We start from the raw sequence: 27447 nt of genomic DNA on the forward strand, positions 1-27447 counted from the left end.
CTGGAACAGTCTGAACATGTGAGACAGACTCTTCTGTGACGCTGTTTAAATCCAGGCTCAAAACATTTCTGTTTAACTGTGCAAATAACTGAAAGGTTTTCATTCCGCACTCTTCTCTCCAATTTATGTCTCTCTTTTTTAATTTTAATCTTTATGATTATTTATGTTTTGATTTGTTTTTATTATGATTTTAATGTATTTCTTATTCTGTAAAGCACTTTGAATTACTTTGTGTACGAATTGTGCTATACAAATAAACTTGCCTTGCCTAAAGTGGAGCACTTACTATATTATCACATGACATCACAAGGTGGAACAGAGTGTTTTCAGTTTGAGATAAGAACACAGCATAAATATGCAGGATTTGTGTGTCAAACATGTGTGAATGAAACAAAACACATCTCCTGGTCTGTTTGGGATGAGGACACAACATTATAACTAGGGGTGTGCAAAAACATCGAAATATAGATATATCGTATTGTTTAATGTGATGATACAGTATCAATATCGTGGGCTGCTGCATCGATATATCGCTAAGAGTATTTTTTTGGTATATTTTACAAAATTATTTTGTTACTGCTACAGTTTTGTTGTTTGTTTAGAGGACAGAAACTTGTTTATGCAGCACATTTGACATTTTCACAGTTGTGATGATTAAAATGTTTGTGTTTCATTTGAACTTTGCACAAGACGTGGTTTAACAAAGACTTTTAGTGTCACAGCCATGATTTAGGCTACGTTTATATGATGACGGTCTGAACAGAAGACGCAAAAGTGGCGTCGGGTCTTCACTTTATATTCCTCGTTTAGACAAGTGTTTTCGGGAGGAAATCTGCGTGCATACGGTGATGCAAAAGTGAGTGGAATTCGACTGGGTATGCATGCCATCCAACATGTTTGTTTCTATGTACTGTATGTATGTGACGTAAACGTGTATACGGTGTGAGCAAATCTAACCAGAGTTTTGCGTCTTGGGCAGTGTAGATGGAAATACTATGGCGGAGCATATTCAACTTTTCCACTCTGGAGGATGGTTTCAGATTTTTGGGATTTTAAAACCCCAAAACACCGTCACCGTCTTAACGAAAGGCACTTCAGATAAAATATTTTGTCGTTTTTACCCGTAAGCGTTCTCGTGTAAACAGACCCTCAGCCATTATATTTTCCTCAACCGTATCAAATCAATTTGAAACATATCGTATCAAACTGAAAGTGCACTGTATCGAGATATGTATCGTATCGGCAACTTAATTATGAGGTAGATCAGAAAATAGCGTAATACTGGCTCTTTAATGTATGTATGGACTAAGCGTGAATCATTCTTAATAAACTGCTCATGGTTTATTAGGGCTAATAAAAGAGTAGTTATTATAATATGTTAACTGCGGTCTCCCCAGTCAGACACATTTTAGTACTGCATCTGCTTAATCTCCTCTTGGTCTCTGCTATTTTCATATTTCAGACGAGAGGAGGCTATGGCAAAGCTGACAGCGCACCTGCACCTAAACACATTCCCCCATAGAAAATGCACTATAATTGCCAGAGGAGCTGAGGTGTAAACTCAACATCTGTGAAGAGTTTGAATAGTGAATGAACCTCATATTTGCGCCTTTTTGTGTCGACTATAGAAATGCCGAAAGGCTGCCGCGACTGTCTGTGTTTTCGTCTGTATATTTCTGCTTTTGTACACATTGGACTTGTTCCATAGAGGAAATGAGTTTAATGAAAGGGAAATACTGAGAAAAACAAGTCTAGGAGTTTATTTTTACAGGTCCTATATTACGCAAAATTGACTCTTGTGAATGAAAGTTACCTCCTCAAAAAACAAACCCCGAGTTATGTTTTGTTTCATTCACACATCAGTCCGTCTACATCTCCAAAGCTCAAAATGCTCTGTTCCACCTTGTGATGTCATGAAGAGCTACTGTTGATACTGTTGTTCAGTACAGACGGGTAATTTCAGGGCTGAAATTGTCCAAATTATTCTAGTGACGGTGTGTGGAGTTTAAAAACACAGTGGAGCACTTCCTTTACAGTGTTTCCCACAGAAAATTGGTTAGGTAAGGCGGTGCTGCCGAAAAAGTCAGGAGCGGGGAGGGGTGCGAGGAGATTCCATGCACGGAGAAGAAGTGGGGAGCGGGGAGGGGTGTGTGAAGATTCCGTGAGGAGCAGGGGGAAGCGTTGAGATTTCGTGAGGAGCGTGGAAGGGGTGCGCAGAGATTCCATGCATGGAGAAGAAGTGAGGAGCGTGGAGGGGTGCGTGGAGATTCCATGCATGGAGAAGAAGTGAGGAGCGGGAGGGGTGCGTGGAGATTCCATGCATGGAGAAGAAGTGAGGAGCGTGGAGGGGTGCGTGGAGATTCCGTGAGGAGTGTGGAAGGGTGCGCAGAGATTCCATGCATGGAGAAGAAGTGAGGAGCGTGGAGGGGTGCGTGGAGATTCGTGAGGAGCGTGGAAGGGTGCGCAGAGATTCCATGCATGGAGAAGAAGTGAGGAGCGTGGAGGGGTGCGTGGAGATTCCATGCATGGAGAAGAAGTGAGGAGCGTGGAGGGGTGCGTGGAGATTCCGTGCATGGAGAAGAAGTGAGGAGCGGGGAGGGGTGCGTGGAGATTCCGTGCATGGAGAAGAAGTGAGGAGCGTGGAGGGGTGCGTGGAGATTCCATGCATGGAGAAGAAGTGAGGAGCGGGGAGGAGTGCATAGAAATTCTGTGAGGAGAGTAGAAGGGTGCGCGGAGATTCCGTGAAGAGTGGGGAGGGGTGCGCAGAGATTCCCTGAGGAGTGTGGAGGGGTGCGTGGAGATTCCGTGCACGGAGAAGAAGTGAGGAGCGGGGAGGGGTGCGCAGAGATTCCCTGAGGAGCGTGGAGGGGTGCGTGGAGATTCCGTGCACGGAGAGAAGAAGAGAGGAGCAGAAAGGTGTGCGTGGAGATTCCGTGCACGGAGAAGAAGTGGGGACCGGGGATCCAAGGAGAAGAAGTGAGAAGTGTGGTAGAGTGCGCGGAGATTCCATGCATGGAGAAGTGAGAAGCAGAGAGGGGTGTGCGGAAATCAGGTGCACGTGAAAGAAGTGAGTAGTGGGGGTGTGTGGAGATTCTGTGCAGATTATATTTTAGCGAGGATTCACGTGGTTCGGAGGGACGTAGTCAAGGCGGGGGCCACTTGTTGTCAAGGCCTTAACTATAAAGTGCTGCGGGAAACACTGCTGTATCACCACATGACATCACAAGGTGGAATAGAGCGTTTTCTGTTGAGAGAAGATCTCTAAAATCTAAATATACAGTGTTTGTGTGTTAAACATGTGTGAATAAAATAAAACACAACTCCAGGTCTGTTTTGGATGAGAAAATATTATAACATAGATCAGAAAATAGCATAATATGGGCGCTTTAATTATGATAAATTACAACCTGATGATCGCATAAGATGTTTAAGAACACGTTTAGAAAATGTACTGCAAGAAGCAAACCCCCCAAAGCAAGTGAGTGAAAATAAGGGTAGTACATTGTGTTAGAACTGCTGGGGCTGTAATTATTATTGGGAGGAGGTGAAAAATTGCCCATGTACGAGCTCCCAAATGGATTAAACTGGAGAGAGGGGCAGGAAATATAAAAATTACCCCACTTCCTCTGGAGAATTAAATCCGGTGCGAATGGGGCTTAAGATAACACATTGTTCATGACTTTTACAGAGAGGAGCAGCAGCCGAAGTGGCACTCTACGCAAGGTGCTACAAGGATGTTACAATGCTACCTGCTTTCCTTTGAGTATTTGGAAAAACAAAACAAAAAAAAAAGGTTTATTTGTTTATTCCCACAGTAACAGGTGGAAATGGAGCTCTGTCGGTTGGGACTTTTAGCTAAGAAAGAAAAAAAATCCCATTCATTTTTACATTCACAGATGTTTCAAAAATCTCAAATGTTAAGAGTTTAAGCTGCGGTATATTCAATAATAAATGCTATTAAAACCAGCACAATGTACTTTTAGCTTCAGTTTATAAAGTAAACATTTTAAATCATTTGTTTATCAGTGTTTCATTTGAGTTTTAAGAACAATCCCTTTTGCCGTTTTAGAAATAAACTGGCGTAACCTTGCAAAGTTTAACAATTCAAATAAACCTGGCTTTGGTCTTTTCTGAATATTTTTTTGAATGGTGTTGATTTGGGGTGTGCAAAAATATCAAAATATCAATATATCGTATTGTTTAATGTGATGATACAGTATCGATATCGTAGGCTGTTGTATCGATATATCACCAAGATTATTTTTTGGGGTATATTTTACTAAATTATTATGTTATAGCGCTACAGTTTTGTTGCTTGTTTTAGTTGAAGGAAACTTTATTTATGCGACACATTTGACATATTCACTGTTATGAGGATTATAAGTGTGCGTGTTTCAAATGAACTTTGCATAAGAAGTGGTTTAACAAAGACTTTTAGTATCACAGCCTTGACTTAGCAATTATTTTTTTATTGAGCTGTATAGAATTGATTTGAAATATATCGTATCGAATCAAAAGTGCACTGTATCGAGATATGAGCATATCGTGGCCCATGTATCCAGGTATGTATCGTATTGGCAGCTTCTTAATGATATTTAGTAGGGGTGTAACGATATCCAAGTCTCACGATACAGTATGATATTTATTGCGATATCGTGGGAAAGCTCACGATATGGTGGGGAGGCTCACTGTGATAGAAATCTAGATTATGGAAAGATTTCTCTCAGTCTGTCTTTGTGTAAATGAATGTGATTTCTACCAGAAACCCAGAACAGTCATTAACATGTGTAAATGTTCAACAGACACAACTGTCTCCTCCTTCAGGAAGCCCCTTTGTCATCTTACCTGTCCTCAACTGTATGTTAATTCAGCACCAGCCTCTGAATCCAAAGTCACTCTGCTTTGATATGTATGTAACTTGTCTTTCTGTATAAATACTCAGAGCTCAAATGCTCTGGGCAGATACACGGGGTGGATACGGGGTAGATGCTCTTGGGCAGATACTTGGGCAGAGACTCGGGTCAAATAGAGTAGGGACATGCTGGAGGAGAGGCTGTTGGGCTGTGGCCAGGGCAGGCCTAGGCTCTGTCCATATCTACTGTAACAAGAATAAACTTTGGTCTATATTCCAAAAACTCATTGGGATTCGCAAATGGATTCATTATTTATCAACAGAAATGTAATTTTTTTCCACAACACTCACGATTAGGGATGTAACAATATCCAAATCTCTCTGTACGACATTTTCACGATATACATCTCACAGTACGATATTTATTGCGATATTTTATGGAGGCAGACAAAACTATTAATTTGCTACTTTTTCCTCTTAAAATGCCTTGACAAGACTTAATCCAAAGAACTAAGACTTAAAAGTGCTTAGAACTGTTATTTCTTCTTGTAGTCTACATTGAAATGGAGCAAAGGATCATGGTCTATGTAGTTCCCATTGTCTTTTTTTAGTTATTGCTGCACCACAACTCTTCATTTAAGCAAAGAGACTTGTAATTTGATATATTGTAATGGTCCATGATATTATTGTGAGAACTTTGACGATACGATATCACGATATTTCGGTTATTGTTCTATATATCAGAACTCTGTGGTAATACAGATGATACTTATGTTGTGTAAATTACATTCTGTGGTCTAGAAAAAAAACACTTCTATTTTGGTAAATGCTCACATTTTTCTATAGCGCTTTTCCACCTTCAGGGCACTTATAGCGCTTTACATCAAGAAACCACTCACCCATTCACGCGCACATTTATACACCAGTGTGCGCAGACTCTGGGGGCGAGGGGGGTTAAGTGTCTTGCCCGAGGACACAAAAACAGCATTCATCTGTGACAGCTGGAATCACACTGTCAACCTGTGGGTCAGTGGATCTGGGCGCTCTACAAATTTCATAGTCGTATCAAAAGGCGGCATGTAAAATGGACTTTGAGCTTTTAAACTTGTACAACAGTGTTTCCTCATCATTGGTTTCCTGAGAGTTTTATTGTAATTGATTCACACAAGTTTGAGTAATTCTGTATGAAAATTTCAGCTTTTATCTAACCCTACTGACATAAAACTATTCAAACAAATTCAAACTCCACTCAAAAACTGCTGGGGTACACGAGGAGCTCTCTTCGGAAGTATTATACATTGTTTTATTTGTTTGTCTACGTTATGATCTACTATGTTTTCTTGCTGTCTTTCTTCCTTTTGATTTGCTATTCTCTTTTCTGTACCCATCATTCCTGTATGTTCTCACATATATACATATATAGAAAGGAAGAAAAGGTTAATAGAAAATGTATCACAAAATAAAAGGTCAGACAATAAACACGCATTAATGAATATCTGCTCCTTGCCAATGTGAAATTTGAAGAGGCGGGGGTTCTCAGCTCTCTTATATCTTCTTTAGTTATGAAAATCGTATGAGAAATGTTTATTTTTTGTGCCAACAGTAGGCTACTTGAATCCAGATTTAAAGATGTCCTATGCAACTTTTCTGGACCTGGTTGTCTCCATAAGGTGTTATTGCTTCACTTGGAATGTTCCACAGTATGATATTAGACTTATTTATCTACGTATTTACCCAATTTCAGGTGGTTCATTGCTAGAAAAAGATGCATTTTGACTATGAACATGGTCACCACTCCACAGATTTGCCACGTAACTTGGTTTGGTGGTGATACTTGCTTGTCTTCAGGGAGATAAATAAGTTTAATGCCACACTGGGGCAGCAGTAGCTCAGCTGGTAGAGCGTTTGTCCACTAATCTGACGGCTGGAGGTTCGAATTGACATAAAAAACATTGGTTGAGCAGGGCGATTCTAGCTCCCACAGAAGAATGCTATCATTGTGTCCTTGGGCAAGACACTTAACCCACCTCGCCCCTAGTGCCTGCACACATTGGTGTATGAATGCGTGTGAATGGGTGAGTGGTTCCTTGTGGTAAAGTGCTTTGAGTGACTTCAAGGTGTGGATCTATTAAAATAAGTGGACAGGGTGTTGCTGCATGTAGTTGCCTCCAGTTGGCGTAGTGACGCTCACTGATACTACAGTGGAAAAAATCTCCTGGACTGAGACAGGATTTTTCTTATAGAGCACAATGTAATCACAAAATGCTCGTGTTCGTCTGACAGGGCACCTACAACTTTCAAAAATGTTAGATTTTGGGGTGATTTTTACCTACTTTTAGATCATAAACTTTTTCTCAACTCAAAATCCTTCAGTTGTCTTAAAAAACGCTTTATAATCATTAGCTCTGGCTCTGCTCCGGCTCCACTCTAGCTCCTCTCGCTCTGATTGGTCTAAGCAATCATGTGATACACGAGATCGCGCTCCGTGCATGCTGTGCATCTGGAAGTGGATGTAGCTGGACTAAAGGCGAGTCTGGAGTCATGCGCCATGGAGCTCGGCCCATTGATCTGAATGTACGGCCTTTTTGAAACCCCAGGACTTGCTTGAAGGTGGAAAAGCGCTACATACAGGGTTCAAACTCTTTTTCACTGACACAATTTAAAACTTTTCCGTGACTTTTTCAAGACCTAAAGAGAATTCCATGACTTTACAGCACCTACATGTGTAGAATTGATCAGACTTTTAGGTCTAAATATGAAATGTTAACTCTTTCCACTCACCTTATGGTTTGGTTTTAGTTTTTTAACATTTAAAATACTGTCAGTGCATTTATTGTCATCTCTTTTAAACAAAAGGCGCAGACGTTCAGAAATAATCAGAATATCCTAATGAGAACTTAACAGAACGCTGTAGTTGCGTTAACGAGATACTAAAATTCCATACATTTTCCAAGATTTCCATGACCGTAAGAACCCTGTATATAAAACTGTGACCATTTACTTTGGAACTTCAGGACAAAGCAATGAAATCTCCACGGAGACGAGCAAGCGGCGTACCCCTCTACCAGAAAAGTTCCGCAGTGCACCTTTAAACACCAAGAAGTCAAATCTATTTTTAAAGCGACCTTGCGTAAACTACAAACCTTAAAAGCCCTCTTGTTTACTCGTGGAGCAGTGGGGCGGGTGGAGCTGTGGGGCGGGTGGGGCCGGAGTCGTGTGCATGCATATGTGTAACAGTGTTAGACGGGTGCGTTTGTTACCTCCTCCAGCGCAGCCAAAACCAACGGGACGTGCTCCGGGTACAGCAGGCCCTGGGACATGAGCGAGAGACACGTGCGCGCATCCTGCTTCATCTCATCATAGCTTTCATCAATCTCCACTGGGGCAATCTGGGGAGAGAGAGAAGAGGGAGGGAAGGAGGGATGGAGGAAGAGGGGAGAGAGAGTGAGAGGGAGGAGAGGGAAGGAGGAAAGCGAAGACGAAAAAGAGACAGAGAGGGAGAGACAGAAAAAGGAGCAGGAGAGAGAAGTAGGAATAGAGAAGGAGGAGGAGGCAGAAAAAGGAGAGGGGGAAAGGAGGGAGAGTGAAGGAGAGAAGGAAGGAGAGAGAGGAAATAAGAAGAAGAGAGAAGAGAAGGAGAGAGAGAGGGAAAAAGAGGGAATGGAAGGAGGAAGGAAGAGGAGGAGAAGAAAGAGAGAGGGAATGAGAGGGTGGAGAGGGAAGGAGGAAAAAGAAGAAAAGGAGACAGAAAGGGAAGGAAGGAGAAAGACGGAGGGGGAGAGGAAAGGAGGAATAGAGGAGAAGGATGGAGAGAGAGGGAAGGAGAGTGGAGAGAAGGGAGAGAGAGAGGGCGACGGAAGAATGAGAGGAAGCGAGAGGGAAGGACGCGAAATAAAATGGGGCAGTTAGAGGAAAAGAGGTAGGGAGGATAGAGAGAGAGGGAAGGAGAAAGAAAAAAGAAAGGAAGAAGGGGAGAAATAGGGGAAAGTGATTGATTGAGAGAGAGAGAGGGAGAGAGAGAGAGCGAGAAGGAGGGTGGAGGGAGTGAGAGAGGAGAGAAGGGAGAGAGAGAAAGAGACAGAGCGATGGAAGAATGAAAAGAAGAGAGACGGAAGGAGGAGAAATAAAATGGGACAGAGTTAGAAGAAAAGGGGGAGGGAGGATAGAGAGAGAGAGAAGGAGAAAGAAGAAAGAAAAAGAAAGAGGAGGAGATATAAAGGAAAGTGTGTGTCAGAGGGAGAGAGAGAGAGAGGGAAGGAGAGTGGAGGGCGAGGAGGGAAAGAGAGAGTGAGAAAGAGAGAGCAATGGAAGGAGGGGAGAGAGAGGGAAGGAAGAATGAGAGGAAGAGAGAAGGAAGGGAGAAAAATAAAATGGGACAGAGTTAGAAAAAAGGGGGAGGGAGGATAGAGAGAGAGAGAGGGAAGGAGAAAGAAGAAAAGAGAAAGAGAGGGGAAGAAATAGGGGAAAGTGAGTGAGAGAGGAAGCGAGAGGGAAGGAGAGTGGGGGGAAGAAGGAGAGGAGAGAAGGGAGAGAGAGAGATAAGATAGGACAGAGTTAGAAAAAACGGAGAGGGAGAACAGAGGGAGAGAAAATGAAAAACAGAGAGGGGACACGAAAGAAGAAAAGAGAAAGAAAGAAGGAGAGAAATAGGGGAAAGTGTATGTGAGAGAGAGAGAGAGAGGGAAGCAAGGTAGAGAGGGAGGAAGAGAGAAGGGAGGGAGGTAGAGAAGGAGGAGGAGGAGATGCAGAGAGGGAGAGAAAGTGAGGAAAAAAAACGAAGTAGCGGGAGAGAGACGGAGGGAAACAGACAGGGAGAGACGAAGGTGAAGAGAGAGAAAGGGGAAAGAAAGAGAACGTGAGTGAGGGATGGAGAGGGAGAGGGAGGGAGAGAGAAAGATAGACAGAGGAGGGGAGGGGAGGGCAAGAAACACGCAGCCACGCAACCATTTTGAGTAAATGAAGAGAGAAATTGAGTTTAATGGCCAAGTAAGATTGAGTGGGTAATATTGTTGCTGTGCTGGGACCTATGCAGCGCAGTGTGTGTATACGTGTGTGTGTAAGTGTGTATACGTGTGTGTGTAAGTGTGTGTGTGTTTGTGTGTGCGCTCGTGTTTGTGTATTACCTTGAAAAGCAACGGCAAGAGCTGCAGCTGCTGTTGAACCGGAGTGGTAAAGGTACGCCCTGCGCTGGCCATCAACCATTTCAAAACTGCAAAACAAGACACATACATTTTAATAGAAAGGAATAAAAACAAATATTGGCTTTGTGACCTTGCCGCTAAAACGCGATCCATCTTAATCCCGCCTCTAACGACATGGGTAATTCCGTAGCTACGCATTTATCTATATAACGCGGGGTAAATAATGGAAGTGGAAATCGTAATGGGTATGATGAGATCTGTATTTAGTGTTAATGGTTAAGTAAAAAGAGAATATAAGAGGAGTGGAAAAACATTTGCGGCCACATGGGAGAAAGCTAACAAGAAACGAACACGCTAATGACACGGGAGCAGATGGCGAGAGGTGAGCGTGCCAAGAAACTCACAGTTAGAAAATTACGCGTCTAACATCAGCACATAAAATATCGGGACATTATAGAGAGTTTGATAGAGCCGGGTCTCAAATCCTGTTGGATTAATCATTATTTTCTTAGCTATGATAGCAAACTAATTAAGAGAGAGAGTCTAGGGAACTGCTATTTATGTAACGTGTCATATGAATCAAATGCAGGATATGCAAATTTAAAACTGCAATTAGTCGGAGCTGGTTAGTATCATATGGTGGACTCGTGTAATACTGCAGATGCTGAAGTAAAGTTGGGCTGCTCGATTATGGAAAAAAATCATTATCATGATTATTTGGTCAATATTAAAATCACAATTATTCAACACAATGCATTTATTCAGCATTTCTCTCTCTCTCAAAAAAAAACAACAAACACTTTGTTATTGATAATTTATGCAAAACTTAAACCTAAATAAATATAGGCTGCAAATATGAACCATAGAGCATTGGCCATGAAATAAAGCATAAAAAAAACATAAATGTATCAAAAATAAACTATTCTACCAGCTATTCTACAATCTCTATATTTAAAATTTTTAATAAATATACTTAATTTTGTTTTAAAAAATATCCCCAAATAAACTTTGTTAAGCTAAATCATTTCAACTCAATTATATGAGTTTGGAGATCGTTTGACACAAAAATTTAAATCGTGATCAAAATTATTAATTATTAATTAATCATTCCATTCATATAGCGTCTTTCAAGATGCCCAAAGCTCTTTACAGATCATTATTCATTCACTCAACATTCAGTGGTGGTAAACTACTACTGTAGCCACAGCTGCCCTGGGGCAGACTGACAGAAGGGAGGCTGCCAATCTGCACCATCAGCCCCTCCGACCACCACCATCACTCACACATACACTACTTTCTTACCAGGCAATGTGGGTGAAGTGTTTTGCCTAAGGACACAACTACAGTTTTTTGCGGCTGGCGCCCCCCTGTGGAACCAGATTTTCCCAGTGTCTCTCATCCAAATACTAACCAGGCCTGGTCTTGTTTAGCTTCTGAGATCTGACGGGATCAGACTTTGACAAGCTGGTATGGCCAAAATCTATTAATTGCACAGCCTTAAACTAAAGACTAGCAGTTTCTAAGATGGTTGTGGAAAAATAAAACAAAAGTATTATTAAAGAGGACATATTATGTAAAATGGAGTTTCATGTGCTTTTATATTACTCCCTTCAGAGTGCTCTCACAAGAAAAATTGCTGTGTTTTTTGCTATACATTTATAACTACTGCACATTGCATCAGGTTTGTGAAGCTGTAGTGAAGGGGTCATCAAACTAAGGCCTGTAGGTCGAATCTGGCCCTCCACGCCCCTTTGACCGCACCTCCACCACTTGAACTGGCCCTATGATGCAATCCTCAATCCTTGTCATGGCTTGTTTAGTTTTTTTTTATGTTCTGGCAAATAATAACACATCTGCAACTTGTATTTTGTTGATTTTTTCGATTAAAAATTATATTTAAATGAAGTACTTATATTTATGTTTAAATTATTATATGACGTATTTACGTTTGCCGCCAAATTTTCGTCACCTGACAAGCTCAAGATCAAACAGTGACGGTCAAAGCACGTGCAGAGTTCTGTAGTGCAGTTAAGGACAGCAAAATGACTCGCGTTAAAGTACGAAAACTTCACAGAGAGCGCAGAGTTTTCAAAGAACAGCGGACGACCAATTATTTTTCTGTTCAGTGTAAGGACCGTGCAGTTTGTCTGATATGTAAAGAAACTGTGGCGGTTTTCAAGGAATATAATCTGCGTCGTCAGGGTCGTACAATTCTGTTATACGGCCGACCCGACCCTGACCCCCGTCACAGTCAGGAGCGATAATGAGGCCCCCAGAGAAAAAAAAAGTTTGGTGACCCCTGTTGTAGTGTATTATTTTGTACCATGCTTTTGTATATGGAACATTCACGTGCAGGAGAATGGGTGATGTTGGCGTGTGTAGCAGTGCATTATACAGGTTTGTAGTTTCAACTGTAAAGAGAGAGCGAATAGGGTCCGGGACAGATCACTAGATTACTCAAACATGCATGGGTGGCAAATAAAACCTCTTCAGGCATGTTTTTGATGAAGGAACAACATTATAACATGGAAGAAAGCTGTGTTACCTCATCAAAAACATACTTGGAGTGTTTTTTGTTTCATTCACACATGTCTCTTTATTATTAGTCTGTTTACATCTCCAAACCTAAAAATGCTCTGTTCCAATTTGTGATGTCACGAAGCGGTAGTTTTCAAGTTAACAGCTACACTTGACCTTTTGTTCTGCAGAGACTGGCAAATCCAAGGCTGAAATTATCAAAATGATTCCCCATACATGATGTTTTGTGCCTCAGTGCGCAGACCAAGCTGCCAATCACAGGTCATGGCCTATATTCAAAGTGACTAATAAGAGATTGGGGCATTATCATTAAGTCGGCCTTAAAAACAGCAGTAGACATTTTGTGGATGCACTTCGCTGCTCCTCGGACTAATTTAATGGGTAATTTGTGACCCATGAAAATGTCAATATTTGAGGCGCTCTTCAAACACTGATTCAGAGCTGGTGGATATTTTTAGCTCGGTGGAGAGTCAACCTTGTGAATTGTATTTCATAGTAAGAGCGTGATTAGATTTGGCTTAATTAATGTATTTAATGTGTTCTGCTCTTTATTTTTATTTTGAACCATTGTAGAAGCGTTGTAGTTTTAGTTTGATCCTGATTTACAGTAGACTTTGTTTGGTCCTGGTCTAGTCTTGGTTAAGTTCCAGTTTAATTTAAGTTTAAATCTAAAACAAATCAAAATTTTGTTGTGCTGTGAGTGTGAATGCGTCTTAAGTGGTGCATTATTTAACTTTTCTGGTGAAGGGTCCGTCAAATAGCCAAGCTCACGCAACCTAGTGCCTCCGCTCAATTTCATTTCTTTCCAGCGACTAGGTCAGGAATCAGAATACACTAGACGGTTTGCAAGAATCCCGGAAGTTGTAGACCGCGCACCGGCCAATCAGCGAAGATCTGTGAAGCCATGACGTCAAACTCAAGCGTCTGTCTGGGTCCCTTTTGTGGTTCAGCACAACAGTAAACAAAGCGGTCGAGATGGATGTAGACGAAGACAGACATTCTGTGTTGGCAACGATTCCCGAGATCGAGGATTTAAAGCCGGAACAAAGAGAATGTTTGGTCAATTTTATCAACGGGAAAGATGTTATTGCCCTTCTTCCTACGGGATTTGGGAAAAACTAATACTGCGAGGTCAGACAGTTTCTACAAAGTGAAACCGGCTGCTGAATCAGGCAATCTGTCAAATGCTTTTCTCTATGGAGATGTTATTAATCTGTCTGGAATGTTTCACAGTATGACATTAAACCTTTCTGTCTTTATGGAGACCAAACCAGACCAGACCAAGTTATAGGTCAGGTCTATGGAGAGGCGACTCCGCTCACAGTCAGAATGTCTGTTTTTCTAGGTATTTTTGAGCTATTAAACCACCTGTAATGGAACAAATGTAAGTCAGGGCTATTTAAGTAACATTTTCCTGAACAACTTTTAATCAAATTTTGCTTTTGTCACAATAGTCATAGTAAAATCTATTGGAAATAATAAATGTTATATTAATCCCTCAGTGATCCAGGAAGGATCCATAGGAAAAAAAAACCCTGAAAGAATTCTATCAACATAAAAGTTTGTAAAGTAAATATGTTTTGTCACTCATCCAAGCAGCTTCTTCAGTTCTGATTCTGGTTATCTACACTGAAACTAAAACACTCTAGTTGTTTACAGTAAAGACATCCTGAACTACTGTACCCAAAGGTGTGAACTTTAATCTCATTTCAGCAAGTACCAATTAAAAAAAACAAAAACAAAAAAAAACACAAACAGGCCAAAATTTGACCTTTCCTGACTTTTAGAATGATCATGAATTATTTAAACTAAACTAAAACTAATATAAGAACACTATTACCACGCGTACTATTATTTTGTGTTAAAAATACAGTCTGTTTCTTTTTTTAAATCATCATTTTATCATGGAAATCTGTAATAGAGTTTAGTACTGGACTCTGGTTTGGCATTAAGGCTTGTGAAACCACTACTTGGATCTGTGGCGAAATGTTTCACTCTAAAACCTTTGTCCAGTTGGCAGAATTTCAACTTCATTTGCCATGAGAAAAGCTGAATATGTAATCTTCTATGTCTATAATTAATACTGCGTACGCCTTGTCCTCAGATGCCCTTTATAGTCTCACTCCTTCGCTCTCTCCTCAGCTCTCAGTGAAATGCTTGCGTCTGCAGACCCACCCGTCTTGAGCAGTTTGACAGCCTGGGTGCGCGCGTCGTTGCTCCCTCGGGTGCTCTCCTCGTGGACGTGGTTGTGGATCTCGGGTTCGGACGTGAGGGGCTTGAGCCGTTCCAGGACCCTGGTGACGAACTGGTCCAAGTGGGGGGAGGAGGTGGGGCGCGTGTGGGGCAGAGCCACGTCAGTCATGAAGATGTAGGTCAGGACACTGGAGAGGAGGAAGAGGGGTGGAGGAAGAGAGGGGGGAAGAAGGGGATGAGAGGGGCGGAGGAGAGGTGGTGGAGTAAGAGGTGAAGGAGAAGGGTAGAGGAGAGGAGAAACAGAGGTGGAAGAGAGGAGAAGAGAGGGGTGGAGTAGAGAAGGAGGGCAGAAAGGAGAGAGTGGGAGAAGAGGGGTGGAGGAGAGAAGGAAGATGAGTGGAGGAGAGTTGGATGAGAAGTGGAGAGGAACGGAGGAGAGGTGGAAGAGAAGTGGATGAGAGGAGGAGGGAGGGAAGGAGATTGTGGGGTAAAAGGGGTGGAAGAGAGAAGGAAAATGAGTGGAGGAGAGGTGGAACAGGGGTGGAGGAGAGAAGGAAGAGAGGTGAAGGAGAAGAGGAAGAGGGGTTGAGGGGTGGGGGCGAGAAGGAAGATGAGTGGAGGAGAGGTAGATGAGAGGTGGAAGAGAAGTGGATGAGAGGAGGAGGGAGGGAAGGAGAGTGTGGGGGAAAAGGGGTGAAGGAGAGAAGGAAGATGAGTGGAGGAAAGGTGGATGAGAAGTGGAGAGGAATAGAGAAGAGGTGGAAGAGAGAAGGAGGGAGGGAAGGAGATTGTGGGGTAAAAGGGGTGGAAGAGAGGAGGAAAATGAGTGGAGGAGAGAAGGAAGAAGGTGGAGGAGAGAGAGAAGAAGGAGAACAGGAAGAGGGGTGGGGGAGAGGTGTAGAAAGAGGAGGCGAGATAGAAAAGAGGAGAAGGAGTGGTGGAGGAGAGGAGGAAGAGAAGTGAAGGAGAAGAGGAAGATGGGAGGAGGGAAGGAGAGAGTAGGGGAAGAGGGGTGGAGGAAAGGTTGAAGAGGGGTGGGGTGAGGAAGAAAATGAGTGGAGGAGAGGTGGAATAGAGGAGGCAGGTGGAGTGGGGGAGAGAGAGAAGGAGAAGAGGGGTGGATGAGAGGAGGAAGAGAGGTGAAGGAGAAGAGGAAGCGGGGAGGAGAGGAGAAAGAGGAATGAAGGAGGCGAGGAAGAAGAATGGAGGGGAGAGAAGAGGAAGGGGGTGGAGGAGAGGTGGAGGAGAGATGGAGGAAAGGGGGACGAGGGAAGGAGGAAAGAGGGGAAGAAGGGATTGGAGAAGAGTAGGAAGATGAGTGGAGGAGAGTTAGATGAGGGGTGGATGAGAGGAGGAAGAAGAGAGGAGAGGAGAAAAAAGAATGGAGGAGAGAGAGGAGGAAGAGGGGTGGGGGGGTAGAGGAAAGGTGGAGAAAGTAGAAGGGAAGAGGCGAAAGAGTGGAGAAAGAGGAGGAGAGATACAAGAGTTAATGTTAGTAAAGGTCTTGTTGACCTGAAAAATGCATTAGTCGTAGATACCACTTTTCTACACACTGCTTCACAGATTGTTAGAGTTGATTGCACAAAATGAGTTAAAGTCAACAGTGATTGGACCATGAAACAGTTTCACCAATCAGCGAATTTGCAGAGATCAACATAATGTAGGTCTGCTCAATATAGCATTAAAATTACCGTATTTTCTGCACTTTAAGACACTCTGGATTATAAGGCGCACTGTCGTTGAATGGTCTATTTTCAAACTTTTTCACATATAAACCGCACCGGACTATAAGGCGAATTAAACGAATCACAACAGTTAGATAAGTCAGTCAAACTTTATTTAACACGTTCACAATAACTCTCAACTTTGTTCAGTTGTAACGTGTAAAAAAAAATACTGTCTGAGACGCTAATTTGTCCGTGTATTCACAATAACTCATAATTGTTCAAACAGTTGGGCGATTACAGCGTCCAGCTCGCCCGCATCCCTCTCGTCATTATCCGAGTCAGTGTGGTTACTCTTCCCTGGCAGTTCAGTGATGATTTCGGTCTTGGTGAAAGCTCGGACCACAATTGATACTGATCCTTAGCCCAGGCGTCCACGATCCTTTGGCAGATCGTGGCGTAAGTCGCTCGGCGCTGTCTCCCTGTCTTGGTGAATGTGTGTTCACCTTCTCTCATCCACTGCTCCCACGCAGCTCGCACTTTCACTTAGCCTTGAGTTTAAAGTGGGCGTTGTGATCGAGTCTTTGGACTGGTGCATTTTATTATTTATGCATTTATATTAAAAGGAATTACAGTATGTATTACTCCGCGATGCTCCTGATTACGGGAGCCGTAACGCTGCAAGTGGTACGGCTTTGTAGTTTACTAAAGTCGTACTCATATATAAGACGCTCTGGATTATAAGGCGCACAGTCGTTTTTTGATTAAATTAAAGGCTTTAAGTGCGTCCTATAGTGCGGAAAATACGGTAAACATCATATCTCATAATCGATTCAGTTTTATTTTGCTTTAAAAAAACTAAACAAAACACATCATCATTGCAAATCGACCTCTCTTCAAAGTCTGACCTCTGCTCCAAACCACAATCTTTAGGAACAGGATTAGCCGTAGACCTTGATTAACGGGCCCATGTTGCAATGTTGTTTTCTCATCAAAAACAAACCCAGATTTCGGTTTTCTTTCATTCACATGTGTTCTTTTGAGCTCCACTGTGTTTTTAAACTCCATACAGCTTCACTAGAATGATTTGGATGATTTCAGCCCTGTAAATGCCATTCTGTACTCAAAAAAAGGTAAAAAGCTACCACTACATGACATCACAAGGTGGAACTGAGCATTTTGAGCTTTGGAGATGTAGACAGACTAATAATAAAAGGTTACCCAAACATGTGTGAATGAAACAAAACAACAAAACACAACTCCGGGTGTGTAGGAACTTTAAAGGCACCAAAAGCTGGACACTGGAAATTACCCACAACCGTAAACTTTATATTTTAGGCCATAACAAAAAATGTGTTGTGTACAAACCCAAGCTTAACTCTAATGTTTTATTTGCGGTGTGGGGGCTGGCGAGCGGAAGTATTACAGCTGTCTCTCTAAGATCGTAAACAGAGAAATTGGCCTGATGAGATTAGCCCATTTGGACGTCATTAAACCAAAGTGGAAGAGACAGCGAGTGTCCGGTACCTGCCAACGTGCCCCTCATGTCCCCGTACACCTGAGTGAGCTTAGGATACTATTACACACTGCTACTATTTATACTGCTCACCTGCTTGTTGCTATGGAGATGTCACTGCTCTGCCTGGAATGTTCCACAGTATGACTTTAAACAGTTCTACCTTATATTTAATAAATTACAGGTGGTTTTATAGCTCAAAAATGCATTAGAAAAACCGGCATTCTAACTTGGTCTGGTTTGGTCTCCATGAAGATAGAAAGGTTTAATGCCATACTGCGGAACATTCCAGACAAAGCGATGGACCCTACACCAGAAAAGTTACACAATACAACTTTAAAATCCAGCAATACTAATGAACAGTACAGTTTCTAAATGTGTTAAAGCTGCGTTGTGTAACTTTTCAACTTTTCAGAGCAAGATAGATGACTTTAATGCCATATAGTGGAACATTTTGGGCAAAGCAAAAACATCTCCAATGGACAAGCAGGTGACAGACCCTCCACCAGAAAAGTTACACAGTGTGCTTTTAAAGTAATACAGTAAGTACTAGTAGGGATGTAACGATATCCAAATCTCTCGGTACGATATTATCACGATATGCATCTCACAGTACGATATTTATTGCGATATTTTGAAGAGGCTGATATAATTGTAGACAGGACACTTTTTTGCTTTTAAAATACCCTGACAAGATTTTGGGGTGAATTATTTCCATCATAATCCCAAGAATTCAAGTAAAAAACATGTCTTCTAGGGATGTAACAATAACCAAAATATCGTGATATCGTGTCGTCAGAGTTCTCATCACTATGTATCGAATTACAAGTCTCTTTGCTTAAATTAAGAGTTATGGTGCAGCAATAGCTAAAGGGAACTACATAGACCCTGATCCTTTGCTCCATTTCAGTGTAGACTACAAGAAATAACAGTTCTAAGCACTTTTAAGTCTTAGTTCTTTGGATTAAGTCTTGTCAAGGCATTTTAAGAGGAAGAAGTAGCATATTCACACTTTTGTTCGCAGCCTCCACAAAATATCACAATAAATATCGTACCGTGAGATGTACATCGCAATAAATATCGTACTGCGAGATTTGGATATCGTTACATCCCTAATCGTGAGCCTCCCCACCATATCGTGAGCTTTCCCATGATATCGCAATAAATATCGTACCGTGAGGTTCGTACCGTTATGATATTGTATCGTATACGCCTCTAATATCTTCATGTTGTCTGCGCTGAAATGAATCATGGGATATGTAGTTCCCGATGTTTATAAGCTGTTGCTACTATAAAACCATGCATTTAAGCAAAGGAACTTGTAATTCGATATATTGTGACAGCCCACGATATTATTGTGAGACTTTCGACGATACGATATCACAATATTTCGGTTATTGTTACATCCCTAGTAAGTATTAAAGTTCAGTAATAGAAAATTAAAGTACAGTTGCAGCAGGGCAATATGATAAAACAATAAAATAAATGTTATATTGACCCTAGCTGATTATTGACAATTAGAAATGACTGAATCAGGATCTTGATTAAAATGTGATTAATTGCCCTGCTCTAATTTGGTGTGAAAAAAAAAAAAATATATATAATTATTGCTCCTCTATGTAATCATAGTGGAATAAAGGACTTTCAGGTTCAGGATCAGGCTCAACATTTTAATTTTCTAGTTGTGTATTTCTTGAAAATACACCATACATACATACATACATACACCATACAAAAAGCCAACGCTACTGCTACTGCTATTACTACTCCCCTATTATTTTGAACGAGGCACAGTGGGAGAGATTTTTGCCGTACCTGCCGATGCGCTCCCTCACGTCCTTATACACATGGGTGAGTTTGGGCTCCAGGTAAACAAGGAGACGGTGCAGCAACTCGGACACTCTCCACTGCTGCTGGGCCAGTCCTCCCTGGAGCACGTACAGCAGACTAACACAGGAACGAAAAATCACGTCAGTCGTTTCAGAGGCTCAATTAGTAATTAAATCAACTTTTAATGACCAATATAAAGGTAAATTTTTTGTCGTAGAACATTTCAGGCAAAGCAATATCATCTTCACAGAGACAAAAGGTGCTGGATCCTCAACTAAAATTTGCATAGAGCACCGTTAATAATTCTATGTGACCCTTTACCGGTGCACTGAGGATTGGAGCAGTTTAAAAGAGGCTAAAAACAATAGCTGCAAGCATCGAAATGAGAGTCTGGACAGGTGGAATGATGAGAAGGAGCTCGGTGGAGGTGCAGCGCAGGAGCTTCGATAACGCGGTGCATTTCTTAGATTACCACTTAATGACATCACAAAATATAACATAATAGTTTTGACCTAATTATACAGAGTTACATTCACACGGGAGGAGAGGAGGAGGAGAGAGGATGGAGAGATGTGGAGAGAGGGAGAGATGAGAGAGAGAGAGAGAGTGTGGAGGGACATGGAGAGAGAAGGAGAAGGAAAGAGAGAGACAGGGGGGAGGAGGAGGAGAGAGAAAGACAGAGAAGGAGGGCGAAGGTGGAGACAGAGAGAGGAGGACAAAGAAAAGGAAGAAAAAGAGTGGAGGAAGAGAGAGAGAAAGACAGAAGGAGGGTGAAGATGGAGAGAGAGGGAAAGAGAGAGAGGACAGATCTGGAGTGAGAAGAGGAGGAACGAGAGAGACGGAGAAGAGGAGAGGAGAAGGAGGAGGAGAGAGAAAGAGAGAGAGAGGACGGACCCGGAGAGAATGAAACGAGAGAGAGACAGAGAAGAGGAGAAAGAGGAAAAGGGAGAAAAAGAAGAGAAGGGAGAGGAGAGAAAGAGGGTGAAGATGGAGAGAGAGAAAGAGAGACAGAGAGGAGGAGGAAGAGAAAGAGAGAGAAGGACGAGGGAGAGAGAGCAATGGAGAGAAGGAGGGCGGAGATGGATGGATGGAGAGATGGAGAGAGAGGGAGGAGGACAAAGAGAAGGAAGAAAAAGAGTGGAGGAAGAGAGAGAGAAAGACAGAAGGAGGGTGGAGATGGAGAGAGAGAGAAAGAGAGAGAGAGGACAGATCTGGAGAGAGAAGAGGAGGAACGAGAGAGACAGAGAAGAGGAGAGAGAAAGAGAGAGAGGATGGACCCGGAGAGAACGAAACGAGAGAGAGACAGAGAAGAGGAGAAAGAGGAAAAAGGGAGAAAGAGAGAGAAGGGAGAGGGAGAGAAAGAGGGTGAAGATGGAGAGAGAGAAAGAGAGACAGAGAGGAGGAGGAAGAGAAAGAGAGAGAAGGAAGAGCGAGAGAGAGCAATGGAGAGAAGGAGGGCGGAGATGGATGGATGGAGAGATGGAGAGAGAGGGAGGAGGACAAAGAGAAGGAAGAAAAAGAGTGGAGGTGGAGAGAGAGAAAAACAGAAGGAGGGTGGAGATGGAGAGAGAGAGAAAGAGAGAGAGGACAGATCTGGAGTGAGAAGAGGAGGAACGAGAGAGACGGAGAAGAGGAGAGGAGAAGGAGGAGGAAGAGAGGAAGAGAGAGAGAGGACGGACCCGGAGAGAACGAAGCGAGAGAGAGACAGAGAAGAGGAGAAAGAGGAAAAGGGAGAAAGAGAGAGAAGGGAGAGGGAGAGAAAGAGGGTGAAGATGGAGAGAGAGAAAGAGAGACAGAGAGGAGGAGGAAGAGAAAGAGAGAGAAGGAAGAGGAAGAGAGAGTAATGGAGAGAAGGAGGGCGGAGATGGATGGATGGAGAGATGGAGAGAGGGAGGAGGACAAAGAGAAGGAAGAAAAAGAGTGGAGGAAGAGAGAGAGAAAGACAGAAGGAGGGTGGAGATGGAGAGAGAGAGAAAGAGAGAGAGGACAGATCTGGAGTGAGAAGAGGAGGAACGAGAGAGACGGAGAAGAGGAGAGGAGAAGGAGGAGGAGAGAGAAAGAGAGAGAGAGGACGGACCCGGAGAGAACGAAACGAGAGAGAGACAGAGAAGAGGAGAAAGAGGAAAAGGGAGAAAGAGACGGTGAAGATGGAGAGAGAGAAAGAGAGACAGAGAGGAGGAGGAAGAGAAAGAGAGAGAAGGAAGAGGGAGAGAGAGCAGTGGAGAGAAGGAGGGCGGAGATGGATGGATGGAGAGATGGAGAGAGAGGGAGGAGGACAAAGAGAAGGAAGAAAAAGAGTGGAGGAAGAGAGAGAGAAAGACAGAAGGAGGGTGGAGATGGAGAGAGAGAGAAAGAGAGAGAGGACAGATCTGGAGTGAGAAGAGGAGGAACGAGAGAGACGGAGAAGAGGAGAGGAGAAGGAGGAGGAGAGAGGAAGAGAGTGAGAGGATGGACCCGGAGAGAACGAAGCAAGAGAGAGACAGAGAAGAGGAGAAAGAGGAAAAGGGAGAAAGAGAGAGAAGGGAGAGGGAGAGAAAGAGGGTGAAGTTGGAGAGAGAGAAAGAGAGACAGAGAGGAGGAGGAAGAGAAAGAGAGAGAAGGACGAGGGAGAGAGAGCAATGGAGAGAAGGAGGGCGGAGATGGATGGATGGAGAGATGGAGAGAGAGGGAGGAGGACAAAGAGAAGGAAGAAAAAGAGTGGAGGTGGAGAGAGAGAAAAACAGAAGGAGGGTGGAGATGGAGAGAGAGGGAAAGAGAGAGAGGACAGATCTGGAGTGAGAAGAGGAGGAACGAGAGAGACAGAGAAGAGGAGAGGAGAAGGAGGAGGAGAGAGGAAGAGAGAGAGAGGACGGACCCGGAGAGAACGAAACGAGAGAGAGACAGAGAAGAGGAGAAAGAGGAAAAAGGGAGAAAGAGAGAGAAGATAGAGGGAGAGAGCGAGAGAAGGAGGAGAGAGAGAAAGAGGGTGAAGATGGAGAGAAAAAGACAGAAGAGGAGGAAGAGAAAGAGAGAGAAGGAAGAGGGAGAGAGAGCAATTGAGAGAAGGAGGGCGGAGATGGATGGATGGAGAGATGGAGAGACAGAGGAGGGAGAAAGAGAGAAGGAAGAGACAAGGAGAAGAGAGAAAGACAGAGAAATTAAGGAGGGTGAAGATGGAGAGAGAGAAAGAGAGGAGGAGGAAGAGAAAGAGAGAGAAGGAAGAGCGATAGAGAGAGAAAGAGTGAAGGAAGAGAGACAGAGAGGAGGAGGAAGAGAAAGAGAGAGAAGGAAGAGCGATAGAGAGAGAAAGAGTGAAGGAAGAGAGACAGAGAGGAGGAGGAAGAGAAAGAGAGAGAAGGAAGAGGGATAGAGAGAGAAAGAGTGAAGGAAGAGAGACAGAGAGGAGGAGAAGGGAGTTGGAGAGAATGAGGGAAAGAGAGATGAGGAAGATGGGGAGAGAGGGGGAAGAGAGAAAATTAGAGAGAAAAAAGAGAGAAGGACAGAGAGGGAGGGAGGGAGGTGGAGAGAGAGAAAAAAGAAACAGAAGGAGAGAAAGAAAGTGGTGGAGAGAGGGCGGGGGTGATGGGGTGGGGCACTGTGGTCGGTTTAACAGGATGCACGCTCAGCACATGTCGGCTCAGGTTACCACGGCAGCGGCTCCGAAACCCGACCCCTGACAAATACTCCAGATCAACACGCAGATTGTATCATGTTGTGAAGGAAAGTCTCACTCGTCATTCAAACGTGCATCAGATTAAAGCCACATCGGTTAAAATCACATCCTCCTATTTACTTAATTCATATCTAACAAAATCACTGTATAAAGTTCAAAGTTTTTTTTTTAAAAGATCGTGTAGTAATTTGGCCTTGCGCAGAAGTGAGTCAGCAGGTTTGGTCTCAATAATGCAAACTCCACCGAGTGCCCACGTCTTATTTTTTAGTCTGTGGCGGCTAAACAAATCATCAATCACATCTTCATATCTTGGCTTCTCAACCAAACACCCTCGAGCTACATCGATTGATTATTTTAGCAGTAAACTAGTCAGCGTTTTTATTAGTCCTTCAACATTAAATTTAAGACATGTTAAATTACGTGCTTGTTAGTTAGTTAGTGTGCTAATTTTGGCAGTAATTGCTACATCGGTAAACTACACAACAGTGCTACAGCGTGATTAAGTTTTTCTAACAAGGAGATTAGTTGTCGATGGCAAAACAGTCCTGGTTTTTCATGATTCGCGATGCTTGGAGGCGAACGCAAAGTTTCAGACAGAAAATGCATCGCAGCCAACGTATGGAACAGTACCAGCCTTTAGAAAACAGATGTTCAGTTTAGAAACACTACAAGCGTCTACAGCTATGTTAAAAATTAGATATATCATTTTCTGAAGGTGGTAAATCCCCTGTATGATTCCAAAAAAATAAAAAACGTAAAATTCCGGGAGGTGTTCTGGGCATGTCCCATTGGAAGGAGGCCCCGGGGAAGACCCTGTACATGCTGGAGGGACTATATCTCTAAGCTGGCCTGGGAACGCCTTGGGGTCTGCCTAGAGGAGCCAGAGGGAGTGTCTGGGGTGAAAGAAGTTTGGGAGTCCCTGCTTAGACTCTGGCCCCAGATAAGCAGGAGAAAATGGATGGATAGATAGAAAAAAAACTATATTTTGGTACATTCTACTTAGAGATAGATGGGTTTTATACCATTACTGTGGAAGATTATTCACACTACCCGTCAAAAGTTTTAGAACACCATAATTTTTCCAGTTACTTATTGTAATTCAAGTTGTGCAAGTCTAATGAAGACCTTGAAATGGTACAAAGGTAAGAACTGATCAGCCAGAGGTTAAAAAAAAAAACGATACAAGATAATAAAACACAAGTCCAAGCTCTGCCAAAACTACCTCAGGAAAAAAGAACAAGTAAAAGTTAGTAAGTTAGTTAGGTAAAGTTTGAAAACATGGAGTGTCCAGCACAGTGTCCAGACTTAAACCCCATCCAGCTGGTTTGGGGATGAACTGGACAGAAGAGTGAAAGACAAGAAACCTACAAGTGCCACACATTTATGGGAACTTCTGCAACAGACTTGAGAAGAACTTTCTGAAGAATATTTGATTTCTGTTGAAGAAAGAACGAGCCACGAGTGTGTTCAGCTGTTATATCTGCCAAAGGTGAACACTTTCAGGAATCAAAAGTTTAGAATACATTTTGGTCAACAGGAAACCGTAAAAACCTAGAACAAGTGTGGTGTTCTAAAACTTTTAACCGGTAGTGTATTTCCATGGAAACGAGCAGTCAAAGCCAGGTTTGTGGAGACGTAAGCACACCGCAAAATATGTTTGTCTATTATGGCTAAAAACATTATATACTGTGGCTTTCAAAACAATATTAAAAGTGCACTATGTAACTTTTTAGATGGGGGCACGGTCACTTGCTTGTTTCTATGGATATGTCATTGCTTTGCTTGAAATGTTCCACAGTATGATATTAAAAGCAAGGCAAGGCAAGTTTATTTGTATAGCATAATTCGTACACAAAGTAATTCAAAGTGCTTTACAGAATAAGAAATACATTAAAATCATAATAAAAACAAATCAAAACATAAATAATCATGAAGATTAAAATGAAAAAAGAGACATAAATTGGAGAGAAGAGTGCGGAATGAAAACCTTTCAGTTATATGCACAGTTAAACAGAAATGTTTTGAGTCTGGATTTAAACAGCGTCACAGAAGAGTCTGTCTCACATGTTCAGACTGTTCCAGGTTTTAGCTGCGTGAACCTGAAACGCTGACTCCCCTTGTTTAGTTCTGACTCTGGGCACCAGCAGGAGGCCGGTCCCTGAGTCTCCTCAGAGTGCGAGATGGTTCATATGACACTAACATGTCACAGATGGACTTTGGTGCTCGGCATGGAGAGACTTGTACAAACCAGAGCTGCTTTAAAGTCTATTCTCTGAGGCACAGGAGCCAGTGCAGAGACCTGAGCACAGGACTTATGTGCTCGTACTTCCTAGTTCGAGTAAGGACCCGAGCTGCAGCGTTCTGGATGTTCTGCAGCGTCTCACAGCTCGTTTGGAGAGACCAGTGAGCAGAACATTACAGTATCTAACCTACTGGAGATAAACGCATGGATAAGTTTCTCCAAGTCTGATTTAGACAGTAAACCTTTGATTTTTGCTAAGTTTTTTAGATGGTAAAAGGCTGCAGATGTTATTGATTTGATGTGGCTGTTAAAGTTCAAGTCTGAGTCCATTATTACCCCTAGATTTCTTGCCTGATTTGAACAGCTCTACTTTACATGTACAGTCGTCCGTCGCTATATTGTGCTTCACCTTTTGTGGTCTGGCTGTTTCCCCAATTTTATTTTAGTGCAATTTTGCATGCTTTTTTTTTTTTTTTTTTTTACAGTGTATGAATGCGTGTTGTGTCCCTCCCCCTGCGTCCTGATTACGGGCGTGTATGTGGGCAGGTAGTGATTACACACGGGTGGGTCAGGACTAAATCAGGGCTAAACCAGACTAATCTTGGGACTTTCTCCTGTGGTCACCTCCGAGCCTGTCCCGACAGTGAGTCCTAGTTCAGTCCTGGTTTAGTACTCCTCTTCAGTCCTGGAATTAGTCCTAAATTAGTCTTGGGTTAGTCCTGGTTTAGACATGGTTCAGTCTGTGGCATAGGCAGCGCAAAAGTTTGATATAATCTCGTGTTAACAGGCGGATGCGTTGCTGTGCGGGTCTCCAAAAATGGACCCATGCAGGACTCTGCGCTGTAGAGCTCCATTACGGAATAAATTAAACTTTGGTTCGTTACATAAAGAAGGAGGAAAATAACAAAAGAACAACAGCAGCAATAAGTTTTAAGAAGGATGCAAAAAGGGTTGTAACTGTCCTGTATGAGAAAAGTGTATAAAGTGTGTGGTGAGGGGTTTTACAGCCTTAAAACAGATATAATAATTGTAAAATATTTCACCTATCGCGGGTTATTTTTTAGAACGTAACCCACGCGATAAACGAGAGACCACTGTATTACATTACAAGCTCAAAAATACCTAAAAAAGCAAGCATTCAAACTAGGCATTCAAAGTAGGATCGCCTCTCCACAGATCTGACCTGCAACTGGGTCTGGTTTGGTCTCCATCAAGATAGAAAGGTTTAATGCCATACTGTGAAACATTCTCAGGCCCTCCACCACAAAAGTTACACAATACACCTTTAAAACTAACTTCAAAAGCAAAGTGAAAAAACAGAAGAGTAATAAAAATCCGACTGGTGGAGGTACGGCGGCCTGTGAGGGACATAATTACCTGGCGTCCCTGAAGGAGCCGCCCTCTCCGCTCAGGGGGCTCTCCATCAGCAGCTCCAACAGCCAGTGCAGCTTCCGGGGGTCGCGGCCTTCCTGCGGGACCAAGGATAAAAATAAACCAGGTCACACTCAGACAACAGCAGCAGCCTCAGACACAGGACCTCTGCTCTGCGCTAAACAAGGGGACAGAGAAAACACGGGGGCAATTTATGACGCGGAAAATGTGATGTGTGTGTTCTGATAACGGCTCAAGATCGTTCTAAAGCTATTCAGGAACAACAAAGACGAGTATGATTACGATGTTAAAATGGCGGGGAAGTTTGTTTTTTTTTCAATTTATGATGTTGAAAATGTGATGTTTGTGTTCTGATACAGCTAAAAATCATTCTAAACAACCTTAGTAGTAGCAGTAGTAGTAGTAGTAATAGTAGTGGTAGTAGATT

General features: G+C 42.7%; 1 protein-coding gene across 1 annotated transcript in view; it reads right to left on the reverse strand.

The window, feature by feature from the left end:
* The window catches only part of psme4b (proteasome activator subunit 4b), a 187974-nt gene that overhangs the window by 31222 nt on the left and 129305 nt on the right, over positions 1–27447 (reverse strand). The window contains 5 exon segments of the mRNA XM_055149918.1: positions 8113–8241; positions 9976–10061; positions 14707–14912; positions 19720–19851; positions 27006–27097. Coding sequence (XP_055005893.1) covers positions 8113–8241; positions 9976–10061; positions 14707–14912; positions 19720–19851; positions 27006–27097 — 645 coding nt within the window.

Source organism: Boleophthalmus pectinirostris, unplaced genomic scaffold, assembly GCF_026225935.1.
Source record: "Boleophthalmus pectinirostris isolate CB_2022bp ecotype Guang Dong unplaced genomic scaffold, ASM2622593v1 HiC_scaffold_14, whole genome shotgun sequence".
Taxonomy (NCBI): domain Eukaryota; kingdom Metazoa; phylum Chordata; class Actinopteri; order Gobiiformes; family Gobiidae; genus Boleophthalmus; species Boleophthalmus pectinirostris.